The sequence below is a fragment of the Colossoma macropomum genome, unplaced genomic scaffold, assembly GCF_904425465.1.
Source record: "Colossoma macropomum unplaced genomic scaffold, Colossoma_macropomum, whole genome shotgun sequence".
Lineage (NCBI taxonomy): Eukaryota > Metazoa > Chordata > Actinopteri > Characiformes > Serrasalmidae > Colossoma > Colossoma macropomum.
Genome location: NW_023494796.1, coordinates 11,197,762 through 11,213,385, shown reverse-complemented (window position 1 = coordinate 11,213,385; position 15,624 = coordinate 11,197,762). Strand labels below are relative to the sequence as shown.

General features: G+C 41.6%; 1 protein-coding gene across 9 annotated transcripts in view; it reads left to right on the top strand.

Annotated features, from left to right (window-relative positions):
* LOC118817098 overlaps nucleotides 1-15,624 on the top strand; it is a 103,806-nt gene that overhangs the window by 28,163 nt on the left and 60,019 nt on the right. For all 9 annotated transcript variants that reach the window (XM_036583797.1, XM_036583798.1, XM_036583796.1 and 6 more), the window contains exon 16: nucleotides 8,331-8,741. In XM_036583797.1, the coding sequence (XP_036439690.1) occupies nucleotides 8,331-8,741 (411 nt within the window). The remainder of the gene's footprint in view (nucleotides 1-8,330; nucleotides 8,742-15,624) is intronic.

Sequence of the window (15,624 nt, the reverse complement as noted above, 5' to 3'; positions counted from 1 at the left end):
AGCTCACAGTGCACAGTATCTGACAAAGAGAATTTATTTTATTTACAGTAGTAAATAGAATAAAAATGAGAATAAAATAGAATAGAATGTACATTCCTACCACACACTCAGACCATCACACACACACACACACACACACACACACACACACACACACACAGTCACACCTGTAAACTTTCCATTGTGCAAAGTATGTGTCTTAAGTTAAAGTGTTGAGTGCAGAAGCAGTTAAAGGATGTATAGTGGCAAAAAAGGGATCAGTGAGGTAACAGTCAGATAAGTGGGATAATAAGGCAGGTAAGTGAGATGCTAGAAGAAAATGCTGGTCTGAGACGGTAGTTACAGAGGATGGAATGTTGTGTTACTATGTACCATTTGAGAAACGCAGTTGTAATATTTGGGCATGTGTAATAATTAACTGTTCAGGAGAGTGATGGCTTGTGGGAAGAAGCTTCTCTGTAGCCTGGATGTCCTGATCCTCATCTGGCTGGAGCGCCGGCCTGAGGGAAGGAGCTGGTACAGGTGGTGGCTGGTGTGTGATGAGTCAGCTGAGATTTTCTCTGCACACTTTCTGGTTCTAGAGACATGCAGTTCCAGCAATGTGGGCAACTTAACCCCAATGATCTTTTCTGCAGACTTGATGATGTGCTGCAGTCTGTGGAGGTCATGCTTGGTGGCTGAGCTGCCCCACACTGTGGTGGACGTGGTGATGACAGACTCTATGATGGCAGTGTAGAACCGCACCATCAGCTTCTAGGGCAGGTTGAACTTCCTCAGCTGATGCAGGAAGTACATTCTCGGCTGGGCTCTCTTGATGATGAAGCTGATGTTGCTGTCCCACTTCAGGTTCCTAGTGATTGTTGTGCCCAGGACCTTGCAGGACTCCACTGCCATCACAGTTCTGTCCAGATGCTGGCAGGGTTGGAGGGCTCTTCATGAAGTCCATTGTCATCTCCACTGTTTTCGCTGTATTCAGCACCAGGTTGTTGTGGCTGCTCCAAAGGACCACCTGATCAACCACCTGTCTGTAAGCAGACTAGTCACCATCACGGATGAGACCAATGACTGTAGTGTCATCTGCAAACTTTAAGATTTTGACTGAGGGGTCCATGGGGGTACAGTCATGTTTGTACAGTGAGAAGAGCAACGAGGAGAGTAAACAACCATGTGGAGTGCCTGTACTGATGATCTGGGTTTTGAGGTGAACCTCACCTGTTGCTCTCTGCCAGTGAGGAAGTTGTTGATCCACTGGCAGGTGGGGGTTGGCACGCTGAGTTGGAGCAGTTTGTTGTGTAGCTGTCCTGTGATCATTGTATTAAAGGCTGAACTGAAGTCCAAGAACAGAATTCTTGCAGTTCTTGAAACAGGAAGGTACGACGCACAGCTCCAGTGATTTGTTGAAGCATATATGAGCATAGCAGTCACTGAGTTAGCAACCAGAACAGCAATATACAGTATACAGTATTTGGTTGATACAGTAATTCTTGCACCTAACAGTGTTAAATTGAAGTGTAAAATGTGCAAAAATGCAAAGTGAGATAATTGTTTTGTAAAATGAATATGCAAAAATGCAAGTATTCAAGTAAATTCAAGTAAATAGAATGTGCAAAAATCCCAGTATTCAGATCTACAGTCATGTCAAATGAAGTGTTTCAGTGAAATGCAGTAACTATATTTTTGCAGTGTTCCATACTTTGGAACTGCAAGAAGTGGGGAGTGAGTTAGTCCCATATTGCTATGTATGTGTGTGTGTGGGTCCAGGGGAGTTGAGGAATCTGATGGCTTGTGTAAAGAAACTGTTGCATATTCTGGTTGTGAGGGCTCAAATGCTGTGATACCTTCTTCCAGATGGCAGAAGAGAGAACAGTTTGTGTGAGGGGTCTGTGGGATCAGTCAAAATGATAGTGGCTTTTCGGATGCAGCGTGTGGTGTAAATGTCCATGATGGAGGGAAGAGAGACCTCGATGATCTTTTCAGTTGCCCTCACTATTCGCTGGAGGGTCTTGCGGTCGGAGGCGGTGCGATTCCCAAACCGGGCAGTAATGCAGCTGCTCAGGATGCTCTCTATAGTGCCTCTGTAGAAGGTGGTAAGGATGGTAGGTGGGAGATGAGCTTTCCTTAGCTTCCTCAGGAAATAGAGATGCTGCTGGGCTTTCTTGGTTATGAAACTGGTGTTCAGGGTCCAGGTTAGGTTGTCCGCTAGGTGAACCCCAAGGAACTTGGTGCTCGCAACAATCTCCACATGGGAGTTGTTGATGGTGAGTGGAGAGTGGTCTCTCTGTGCTCTCCTGAACTTAACAACCATCTCTTTTGTTTTGTCCACATTCAGATGTAGGTTGTTGACTTTCCACTAGTCTGTCAGGCACCACACTTTCTCACTGTATGCTGGCTCATAGTTCTTGCTGATGAGACCAACCACAATAGTGTCATCAGAAAACTTTTTGATGAGGTTGGAACTGTGAGCTGCTGCACAGTTGTGAGTCAGCAAAATGAACAGCAGTGGACTGAGCACACTGCCCTGGGGGGCTCCAGTGCTCAGTGTGATGGTGTTAGAGATGCTGCTCCTGATTCAGACTGACTGAGGTCTCTGAGTAAGAAAGTCCAGGATCCAATTGCAAAGGGAAGTGTTCAGGCCCGGCAGGCTCAGCTTTCCAATGAGATGCTGGGTAATACCTATACTTTCTACGCTGTAGTCTGGAGTTCAGTCCGCCATCTGGACAAGCACCTACACTATACCAATAAGAGTCCTTGGGTGAGACTCCTAACACTACCTAACTGCTAACACTGCCTACCCGTGTAAAAATGATCAAATTGTAAGTCGCTCTGGATAAGGGCTTCTGCCAAATGGCATAAATGTAATGTAAATGTTCATTGCCTGATTGTGCAGAGCCTGATCCCCACTTCTATACACTACCTCTTTAGACTAGTGGAACTGTGTCAGTTTGGCATTAAACCAGGGCTTGTCGCTGTTAAATTTAATGCAAGTCCTGGTGGGAACACAGGTGTCTTCATAAAAGCTGATATAGGATGTCACATTATCTGTATATTCATCCAGGCAACTTGTAGCGTCCTCAAACAAAACTACAATCTGTTCATTCCATGCAGTCCTGAAGCCTTCTTTAGCCTCGGTGGTCCACTTGTTCACGGTATTGACTACACACTTGAGCTTCTGCCTATAGGTTGGAAGGAGGTGGATTGGCGAGTTATCTGACAGGCCCAGAGAAGCGTGGGGAACAGAGCGATAGCCCCCCTTTAACACAGTGTAGCAGTGCTCTAAAATATTACTCTCCCAGGTGGGGCAGGTTACATGCTGTCTGTATTTAGGCAGTTCGCTGGTGAGCTGCACTCTGCTGAAGTCCCCTAAATTGATAAAAACAGAGTCTGTGTGTTTGAGCTCTGTGCTGGTGATCTGATCTGCGAGAGTGCGCAGCGTCTTGTGCAAACATGCCTGGGGTGGAATGACCGGCGAGAATGACAGAGGAAAATTACCACTGACAGTAAAAAGGTTTACAGTTAAAAAGTGATTCCAGGTTAGGACTGCACGTTTTTGTTAACACTGACTTCAGTACACCAGCCTTGGTTCATATAAAAGCAGATTCCACTGCCTTTTTTCTTGCCTGAGAGCTCTGTGGAGCGGTCTGCTCTGTAGAGGTTAAAGCCGTGGAGCTGGAGCGTGCTGTCTGGGGTAGACTCAGTGAGCCAAGACTCAAGCGCAGAGAGAGAAAAGTCCTTATTAGTTCTGTTTGGAAGGGAAAGTTTGTCTAATTTATTGGCTCAAGAGCAAAGATTTGCCATGTAAATGCTGGGGAGCTTAACCAGTTTAACCAGCGCTCCAGCATGCTTCACCCACCTGCGTGTCTGTCTGTGTCTGCTGTAGATAGCAGCCGCTACAGTCGCTAAAATGTTCAAAAAACAGTCCGAATGAGAAAAGTCAGAAGAGCACCTTCAATATTTGTGTGTTATTTTCCTACCAGTACCTCTTTGTATGTTTACACGTTTCAAGAAAAAAGATGCTTGAATCTAAATTGAAGCTAAATTGTCTGTCAATATGGTAAGAAAATTTTACTCAGTTTTTTTAAAAAAAAGAAAACATCTTATGGTGTAAATGATCTTAATATCTTAAAATGTGGAATATTTTTAGCTTGTAAAGCTCAACGTCTGTCCAGTTAAATTTTTAAAATAAGTAAAGCTGTCATGAAATTTCTTCTTTCATTTCGGAGAGCTTCAAAACTTCTTTGTTCTCTCAAAGAACCTTTTTATTTAATTTAAAAAGTAGGTATAATTAGATAATTTGTCTAAACATGATAAATGTAGACAACATCTCAAAGCTTTCTGATTAATCTTACACAACCCCATTTCCAAAAAAGTTGGGACTAAATAAAAACAAAATGCAATGATGTGCAAATAATTTAAACCCTGTATTTCATTGAAAATAGTACAAAGACAGCATATCAAATGTTGAAACTGAGAAATTTTATTGTTATTCAAAAATATTTGCTCATTTTGAATTTGATGCCAACAGCACGTTCCAAAAACGTTGGGACGGGGGCAAAAAAAGGCTGGTAAAATTGTGTAATGCTAAAAAAACACCTGGTGGTTATTTGGAAACAGGTCAGTATAAAAAGAGCATCCCAGAGAGGATGAGTCTTTCAGAAATAAAGATGGGGAGGGGTTCACCACTCTGTGAAAGACGTTTCTCAACTTAAAGTAGCAAAGAACTTTTGTTTTTCATCATATTATATGCTGAGATTCTATTATAACATTAAAAGATTCAGATAATCTGAAAAAATCTCTGTATGCAAGGGCCGAAAACCCGTATTTGCTGGCCATGATCTTTGGGCCCTCTGGCAGCACTGAATTAAATACAGACATGATTCTCTAGTGGAAATCATTGTATGGGCCCAGAAACACTTCTGAAAATCATTGTCTGTGAACACAGTTCATCATTGCATCCACAAATGCAAGTTAAAACTCTAAAATGCAAAGAAGAAACTACATATAAACAGGATCCAGAAATGCTGCCACCTTCTCTGGGCCCAAACTCATTTAAAATGGACTGAGGCGAAGTGGAAAATTGTCCTGTGGTCCGACAAATCAACATTCGAAATTCTTTTTGGAAATCATGGACACTGTGTCCTCTCAGCTAAAGACCACTCAGCTTGTTATCAGTGCACAGTTGAAAAGCCAGTATTTATGATGGCATAGGGGTGCATTAGTCCACATGGCATGGGTGACGTGCACATCTGTGAAGGCACCATTATTGCTGAATGATATATACATGTTTTGGCAACATATGCATCTTTTTCATGGAAGGCCCTGCGTATTTCAGTAAGACAATGCCAAACCACATTCTGCATGTATGACAACAGCATTGCTCTGTATTAAACGAGTCCAGGTTCTAAACTGACCTGCCTGCAGTCCAGACCTGTCACCCACTGAAAACATTTGGCACATTATGAAATGAAAAATACGACGAAGGAGATCCTGAACTGTTGAGCGGTTGCATTGTGGAAGTTATTGTTTTCAGAAATACAGTTCAGGGAGACCTCAGTGGAAATATTTACACTGTGGCCAAAAGTAAGTCGACTCCCCTTTTTATTATTGAGTTCAGGTGTTTCAGCCAAACCTAACCTGCTAACAGGTGTAAAAAATCAAGCACACAGCCTTGCAGTCTCCATTGACAAACACTGGCAGTAGAATGAGTCACACTGAAAAGCTCAGTGACGTTAAATGTGCAACTGTCGGCCGACACCTTTGAAGCAAGTCAGTTCATGAAATTTCTGCTCAGTCCACTGTGAGTGCTACTTTAGTGAAATGGAGGCATCTAGGATCAGGAACAGCTCAGCTGTGACGCAGTAGACCAGACAAACAGTTTCAGACTGCCTGTGGAAGCAACATCAGCACAAGAACTGTGTAACAAGCGCTTTATGAATGGGTTTTCATGACCGAACTGCAGCACACAAAAGTAAGATTGCAGTGCCAAGTGTTGGCTGGAGTGGTGCAAAGCACACCGGCGTTGAACACTGGTGCAGTGTAAACGTGTTCTCTGGAGTGATATGTCACGCTTCACTATCTGACAGTCTGATGACATGAACAAGCTCATGTGGGTGTGATGGTCACATACTTTTGACCACATAGTGTATGTGAATTTATTTGAATTTTATTTGTGGGGCGATTTGAACAATTGTTTTAGGAAGACTATATATTTGGATTGTGTAAGTCAGAAAGGGCTTATTGGAAATATTTTGGGAGCACTCCACTTATCATTGGGGTTAAAGGATTCCAGAGAGTTAGAGAGGTTTAGTACTGTTTAGTATTGATTAGCCTCTCTTGGTTTGAAGATGTTCTAGAAAAGCTGTTAATAAAGCTTTTCAGACAATATGGCAAAACATTTGAAGCTTTCCTCTACTTGTAAATATTGATCCAAATTGTTCAAATTATTTACGCAAAATGAAAGAATCTCTTTGATCCCATTTAAAGTATCAGAACTCAGGTTTCACACCTGCCCACATGCCACGTTGGATCATTTTTATCAGGGAATGTTTATATATGCAGTGAAAACTGACAGCCCAAGTGAAAGCACAATGCATTCTATCTGACTTGGATATTATATATTTCTGTGTGACCATGTGAATTCACTACAAACACTACATTCCCCATAGTGCCCCAGTATCTCTCTATTGAATGCTTTCTGTTTCCATGACATCTGTATAGCAACTGTTTTTACTACAGAGCTAGTAGTAGGTGGACATGGATATAATCAAGTATTTGACAGCATAAGTGCACAAACAGTTGTCTATCTTTATTTAACAGCAAGTCAACCACCAAGCAGCCAGAGTACCAGAGAATCAGAACAGGGAGAGACTGAAAGGAGAATCAGAACAGGGAGAGTGAGAAAGGAGAATCAGAACAGAGAGAGAGTGAAAGGAGAATCAGAACAGAGAGAGAGTGAAAGGAGAATCAGAACAGAGAGAGAGTGAAAGGAGAATCAGAACAGAGAGAGAGAGAAAGGAGAATCAGAACAGAGAGAGAGAGAAAGGAGAATCAGAACAGAGAGAGAGAGAAAGGAGAATCAGAACAGGGAGAGAGTGAAAGGAGAATCAGAACAGGGAGAGAGTGAAAGGAGAATCAGAACAGGGAGAGAGAAAGGAGAATCAGAACAGGGAGAGAGAGTGAAAGGAGAATCAGAACAGAGAGAGAGAGTGAAAGGAGAATCAGAACAGAGAGAGAGAGTGAAAGGAGAATCAGAACAGAGAGAGAGTGAAAGGAGAATCAGAACAGAGAGAGAGTGAAGGAGAATCAGAGCAGAGAGAGAGAGTGAAAGGAGAATCAGAACAGGGAGAGAGTGACAGGAGAATCAGAACAGAGAGAGAGAGTGAAAGGAGAATCAGAACAGGGAGAGAGTGAAAGGAGAATCAGAACAGAGAGAGAGAGTGAAAGGAGAATCAGAACAGGGAGAGAGTGAAAGGAGAATCAGAACAGGGAGAGAGAGTGAAAGGAGAATCAGAACAGAGAGAGAGAGTGAAAGGAGAATCAGAACAGGGAGAGAGTGACAGGAGAATCAGAACAGAGAGAGAGAGTGAAAGGAGAATCAGAACAGAGAGAGAGAGTGAAAGGAGAATCAGAACAGAGAGAGAGTGAAAGGAGAATCAGAACAGAGAGAGAGTGAAAGGAGAATCAGAACAGAGAGAGAGAGTGAAAGGAGAATCAGAACAGAGAGGAGAGTGAAAGGAGAACCAGAACAGAGAGAAAGAGTGAAAGGAGAACCAGAACAGAGAGTGAAAGGAGAATCAAAACAGAGAGAGAGTGAAAGGAGAATCAGAACAGAGAGAGAGTGTGAAAGGAGAATCAGAACAGGGAGAGAGTGAAAGGAGAATCAGAACAGAGAGAGAGAGTGAAAGGAGAATCAGAACAGAGAGAAAGTGAAAGGAGAATCAGAACAGAGAGAGAGTGTGAAAGGAGAATCAGAACAGAGAGAAAGTGAAAGGAGAATCAGAACAGAGAGAGAGTGTGAAAGGAGAATCAGAACAGAGAGAAAGTGAAAGGAGAATCAGAACAGAGAGAGAGTGTGAAAGGAGAATCAGAACAGAGAGAAAGTGAAAGGAGAATCAGAACAGAGAGAGAGTGAAAGGAGAATCAGAACAGAGAGGAGAGGGAGGAGAATTAGAATGTATTTATATGAGAGGTGTAAAAATATCTGCTACAGTAGCTTCAGAATTTTAGTGTTTCAGCAGCAGAACTGAGATAGAGCTACCGGCGAGACTTCTACTGAGCTGTTTGATTTTCTCTCGTTTTTGTTTGTGTTTCTGAATCATTTTCTGTTTCTACAGGTTCAGATCACCACAGAGTGAGAGTGATGAGTGGAGAAAGAGAGTGAATTCATTTCTGCTGGATCTGTGTCTGCAAGCAGCTCTTCATCAGAAAGACAACATTCAGACAGCTGTAGAAGAACTGATGTCATGTGCGTGTGGTGGAAAAGAAGATTTTCTACTGGATCTGTTCTCACATGTGAAGAACTATGAGACTCAGACAGGCAGGACTGTTCTTCCAGCATTACAGCCAGTTTACCAGTCAGCTCCTGCAGAGTGGATCATAAACCTCTCAGAGAGAAAGAGCTCCCTCTTCCTAGAAGTGCTGAAACTCCAAACAGTGAAGAAACCAGTAAAGCTGAGAGGCTGGTCAGATGAAGAGAGTGAAGTGAGGAGTTTCCTTCAGTGTCTGCCCTACATCTCCCAGCTGAGGTGAGTGTGAAGTCTTAAAGAAATACCTGTAATCTCTCTGTCTGAGTGTGATGGTTAATTGTAATATGTGTCAAAGAGAATGACTGATGTAGTCCTCTAAAAAGGCCAAAATGTTGTAATCTAGCTTTTGGCAGCATATTTACATGCAAAAGGCAGCGCATTAGGTAAAAAGTTAAAGATTTCAGGAGTCATGCCATTTGGGGGGGCCACAAGAGCTGAGTATTACACACAACAGCCTGCCCACCCCTCTCCCCCAAAAGTTTAGGCATGCCCAAATCGGAAACTGAGCCAAAGTAGATCAGAATGTGTACCCCAACACTTCCTGCATTAAATATGCTGTCAGCTGCATTACAATTTAGCCTCAAAGCACGAGACAGCCAAATGAGATAAAGTATTAAAAAATAAAGGTTACAGTAGTAAGATATTCGCATATAGATTCAAATAACATCCTATAATAGCATGTGATTTTCATTCTTAAAAACCATTTCCAAAACACCTTTAATTTTAAAACATTCAAGGATAATTATGCCAAAAATAGAAAGTAACATTTCAACATTTAAATGATTTCTCTGCATGTGCTTTCCTCCATTACACACCCTTAACACTGTATGCTTGCTAATGCTACAACATGACATTTGGAGCATAACAACAACACATAGCAGGACAGAATCACCCCTCAAAAAAGATAAACATTCTGGAGTAACAGAAAATGTAAATGTAGTATTTTTTAATATACTGTTTTACTGTTTATGTACATTGTATTGTTAAATACCTACTGTAAAATACTGGGCCCGGGTTTGATTCCTGGCTGGGTGACCAGGGTCCTCTCTTTGTGGAGTTTGCATGTTCTCCCCGTGTCTGTGTGGGTTTCCTCCGGGTGCTCCGGTTTCCTCCACAGTCCAAAGACATGCAGTCAGGCCAGTTGGACACACTAAATTGGCCCTAGGTGTGAGTGTGTGTGTGAATGTATATGTCTGTCTGTCTGCCCTGTGACGGACTGATGACCTGTCCAGGGTGTTTCCTACCATCCTCCTGATGACTGCTGGGATAGGCTCCAGCTCCCTCCGTGACCCAGAAGGGTGAGCGGCTTAGAAAATGTGTGTGTGTGTGTGTGTGTGTGTGTGTGTGTGTGTGTGTGTGTGTGTGTGTGTGTGTGTGTGTTTGTGTATGTATTTGTTAAATACTTCTTCAAAAATACACTGAAAAAATTGTCAGTTAAACCTCAGATGAATATAATGAATGACACAGTGCAAAGTAAAATAATTATTTAGATAAACAAACATAACATTTATAATTCAAACCTCAAACATTTCAAATCAACTTCTACCCTGTTCAGTTTTTTTAAACTAAACCCAGTTAATATTTTAGCCTAGTTCTGTTATTTTGGAAGAAGTTAAGCTCAGAGGCGACGTGGAAAAGTGTCCTGTGGTCCGACAAATCAACATCTGAAATTCTTTTTGGAAATCATGGACACTGTGTCCTCTGGGCTAAAGACCACTCAGCTTGTTATCAGTGCACAGTTGAAAAGCCAGTATTTATGATGGCATAGTGCATTAGTGCACATGGCATGGGTGACGTGCACATCTGTGAAGGCACCATTAATGCTAAATGACATATACAAGTTTTGGCAACATATGCTGCCATCCAGATGACACCTTTTTCAAGGAAGGCCCTGCTTATTTCAGTAAGACCACATTCTGCATGTATTACAACAGCATTGCTCCGTATTAAAAGAGACTGGGTTTTAAACGGACCTGCCTGCGGTCCAGACCTGTCACCCACTGAAAACATTTGGCACATGATGGAATGAAAAATACGACGAAGGACATCCCGAACTGTTGAGCGGTTGCATTGTGGAAGTTACTGTTTTCAGAAATACAGCTCAGGGAGACCTCAGTGGAAATATTTACACTGTGTGGCCAAAAGTAAGTCGACACCCCTTTTTATTATTGAATTCAGGTGTTTCAGCCAAACCTAACCTGCTAACAGGTGTAAAAAATCAAGCACACAGCCTTGCGGTCTCCATCGACAAACACTAGCAGTAGAATAAGTCACACTGAAAAGCTCAGTGACGTTAAACGTCTGTCATAGGCCGACACCTTTGAAACAAGTCAGTTCATGAAATTTCTGCCCTGCTGGATCTGTCTCAGTCAACTGTGAGTGCTACTTTAGTGAAATGGAGGCATCTAGGATCAGCAACAGCTCAGCTGTGACGCAGTAGACCAGACAAACAGTTTCAGACTGCCTGTGGAAGCAACATCAGCACAAGAACTGTGCAACAAGCGCTTTATGAATGGGTTTTCATGACCGAACTGCAGCACACAAAAGTAAGATTGCAGTGCCAAGTGTTGGCTGGAGTGGTGCAAAGCACACTGCTGTTGAACACTGGTGCAGTGTAAACGTGTTCTCTGGAGTGATATGTCACGCTTCACTATCTGGCAGTCTGATGACATGAACAAGCTCATGTGGGTGTGATGGTGACATACTTTTGACCATATAGTGTATGTGAATTTATTGGAATTTTATTTGTGGGGCGATTTGAACAGTTGTTTTAGGAAGACTATATATTTGGATTGTGTAAGTCAGAAAAATCCCTTTGTTCTATTTTGAAAGAATAGTGATCACTGTAGTGATTACTTAAGGTCTATTTAGTGATATCAGGCCTGCCCAGATAGCAAGGCGTCCATTCTGGAGCATCTTCATTTAAATATTTCTCTGAGGGCTTATTGGAAATATTTTGGGATCACTCCACTTATCATTGGGGTTAAAGGATTCCAGAGAGTTAGAGAGGTTTAGTACTGTTTAGTATTGATTAGCCTCTCTTGGTTTGAAGATGTTCTAGAAAAGCTGTTAATAAAGCTTTTCAGACAATATGGCAAAACATTTGAAGCTTTCCTCTACCTGTAAATATTGATCCAAATTGTTCAAATCATTCAAGCAAAATGAAAGAATCTCTTTGATCCGATTTAAAGTATCAGAACTCAGGTTTCACACCTGCCCACATGCCACGTTGGATCATTTTTATCAAGGAATGTTTATATATGCAGTGAAAACTGACAGCTGAAGTCAAAGCACAATGCATTCTATCTGACTTGGATATTATATATTTCTATGTGACCATGTGAATTCACTACAAACACTACATTCCCCATAGTGCCCCAGTATCTCTCTATTGAATGCTTTCTGTTTTCATGAAGTCTGTATAGAACCGGTTTTCACCACAGAGCTAGTAGTAGGTGGACATGGACATAATCAAGTATTTGACAGCATAAGTGTACAAACAGTTGTCTATCTTCATTTAACAGCAAGTCAACCACCAAGCAGCCAGAGTACCAGAGAATCAGAACAGGGAGAGACTGAAAGGAGAACCAGAACAGGGAGAGAGTGAAAGGAGAATCAGAATAGAGAGAGAGAGTGAAAGGAGAATCAGGACAGAGAGGAGAGGAAAGGAGACTCAGAACAGAGAGAGAGTGAAAGGAGAATCAGAGCAGAGAGTGAGAGTGAAGGGAGAATCAGAACAGAGAGAGAGAGTGAAAAGAGAATCACAACAGTGAGGAGAGGAAAGGAGAATCAGAACAGAGAGAGAGTGAAAGGAGAATCAGACAGAGGAGAACCAGAACAGAGAGAAAGAGTGAAAGGAGAATCAGAACAGAGAGAGAGAGAAAGGAGAATCAGAACAGAGAGAGAGTGAAAGGAGAATCAGAACAGAGAGAGAGTGAAAGGAGAATCAGAACAGAGAGAGAGAGTGAAAAGAGAATCACAACAGTGAGGAGAGGAAAGGAGAATCAGAACAGAGAGAGAGTGAAAGGAGAATCAGAACAGAGAGAGAGAGTGAAAAGAGAATCACAACAGTGAGGAGAGGAAAGGAGAATCAGAACAGAGAGAAAGAGTGAAAGGAGAATCGGAACAGAGAAAGAGTGAAAGGAGAATCAGAACAGAGAGAGAGAGAGAGAAGAGAATCAGAACGGTGAGGAAAAGAGTAAAGACAATTATAACAGGAAGAAGGAATAAAAAGAGAGTCAAAACTGGCAGAGAGAGTGAAAGGAAATCCAGAACATGGAGAAGGAGTGAACGGTTAACTGTTATTCTGAATGGTGGGGTTAGGTATGACCAGGGTTGTGTGTTATTGCTGCAAGTGTCAGAGGGCAAGGTGAGAGCTAGAGGGAGAGAGCTAACAGTAAAAGCCAGGAGCTGACCTAGGACTCTGTTTTCCTTCCTGTATTCTGTTTGCTGTGCAGAGTTCTAAGTAAAGCTGTGTTATGGACAACGTCCTCCATTACATTTTATTAGAGATTCAAATATTTTCTGACCTCTTACAGAGACAGCAGTGAGCTGTGAGGAGGACTTGAGGAGCAGGACATGTGAGAGAATTCACTCCTGGTGTATCTGTCGCATTTTCTGGCGCTTTACTATACATCATTATATGTTCAACATTATTACTGCCCAGGTCACAGGCTGATGACTTTCATTGATAGTTTAACGTTGATACAACACAGTGTTGAAATTTCATCTTGACCAAAATGATGATTATGATAAAAAATTAACAATGAATCAATGTGTTCCTGCTAACTGGGTACAGTTTGTGTCTGAGCTTCTGGCCAATGAGGATTAAGCTCTATCGTCATCAAGCTGCCTCTCAGCTCATATTTCATACTTTAAGGGGCAGTAGGCAGAAGGTCGCCAGTTTCGATCCCCAGAGCTGACAGCACGTGACTGAGGTGCCCTTGAGCAACTGCTCCTCGGGCGCTGCGGATAGGGCTGCCCACCCAACTGCTCCCCAGGCGCTGTGGATAGGGCTGCCCACCACTCCGGGCAAGTGTGCTCACTGCCCCCTCGTGTGTGTGCTCACTAGTGTATATGTGGTGTTTCACTGCATGGATGGGTTAAATGCGGAGGTGAAATTTCCCCATTGTGGGACTAATAAGGGTCTCTAAATCTTAAATTGATGAATGTTGTTTTTTGATTGTGATTTTTCAAATAAAAAAATTAGGCAGAATTTTGTTCAGCCTCGTCAGCAAACATCTCTGTGACCTTACAGCGGCCACCTTAGCTCTTGATTGATTAGTCCTATCTAGTTTAATTTGACATTCAAAAAGAGTTTCTGTTTCTTTTATTATAACAGATTATTAATGTGTTTTGTGGACAAATAAGTAATACTGGAAATTATTTTCTCTTTTTCAGTTCTCCTTATTTCAGTTAGTTTACTGCAGAATGTTTAAAAAATATTTTCCAGTTTCAAATTTAAAGAGTTCCCAGGTTTTTCCATGCTTCCTGATTTAGTTTCATTCCAGTAGAACTGTATCAAGATGTGGCTTTATGTTTTAATACAGAGCTATCCAGTTTCCAGTATGAATTATGCAAATATGCAAAGGTAGAATGATGTAGCACAATATTAATTTGTATTGCTCTATGATCTGTCAGCAGGTGGTTAAATTAGCCACACTTAACTGGTCTTTAAGATGAAACCAACCACAGATCTTCTTGAGACGGTTTAGATCTCGACCTTTTACACCATATAAAATCTGCTAAGAAGGTTATAACTATAAAGAAACATCTTGTTTCCTGAAATTTCCATGTTTCCAAAAATACCCATAAATATCAGAGTGAGTTTTAATCACTTAGTGCATTAATACAGGAGTCAGTTGGTGTGTGTGGCCATATCCAGGTCCAGTCTCAGGCAATGCACCACCAACCTATTGTTAGTAATTCATATATAAGTGGGGTGATATTGTATTTCTGCAAAACATTGAGCTGTGAGAAATTGTACAGGTGTTTATGCCTCTGCTTGAAGTCATGGAGATACTCTTACTTGTGATAATACTTGGTCCAAGGTGGCAGTAGTGCAAGCATGTTTGTAGATCAAAGTAGGATCAAAAATTCTGCTGCAGTGTCAGACTGTTGTGCCACTCCATACACGTTCTCACAGTCACCATAATTTCTGACCAGTAAAGTAGCATGTGGGCACAAACGGGTATGCGTCCATCCAAATGATCTTTATGCCAGCATTAGAGTGCTGTAGTGCAGTTGTACTGGCAGGATGTAGAGACCTTATGCTGTGTTAACGTTTCCTGTAGATGGACAACAGCAAACAGGATATTACATTGTTTTCAGTGGAGCCACAACAGAAAATTCTGTCACCGCAAGCAGCAACATTCCGCAGACTGCTTTGGTGAGTGGAACAATCCAGCAAGAGTTCAATTTTCCCAACTTTGGCCATCGACCACAGCAGTGGAATAAACCAGATGTTAATTTTTTCCACCGTAAATAAACAGTGTACATTGCTAAAGCTCTCCTGTAATTATCGTCCATTTTCACTGGCTCAGTGACCATGGCAACGTTTACATGGCTTAATTGGAGCTGCACACCATTGTGAGGTGCAGAATGACTTTTCTTTTCCAAAGCAATTATGTGAATGCAGTGTTGGTGTTTTCCAGACAGGTTGTTGTGCTTCTGGTCATGTCTCTCTTTCATTGTGCCCTTGAGGAACAACCATTTTATATTGGATGTCATTAAAACACATAATACACAGGAACATTACATAAATGGATTGTTCAACACAAAAATAAAGCAGTTGGCTTTAATTTGACTTTTTGTTTTTACAACCCGTGCGTTGCTGCCATCAAGTTCTAAATGAGTTAATATTTTTCATTAAATGGTAAAATGTCTCACTTTCAACATCTGATATGTGTTCTATGTTCTGTAGTGAATAAAATATGAGTTATGAAATTTGCAAATCATTGCATTCTATTTTTATTTACATTTATTTACATTTTACACAGCATCCCAGCTTTTTGGAATTGGGGTTGTAATTTAACATTATATTCAGTAGTCGTTACAATTTTTGAGACAGTTTGTTTACTCCAGTTGGAGTGAGGAAATTTCT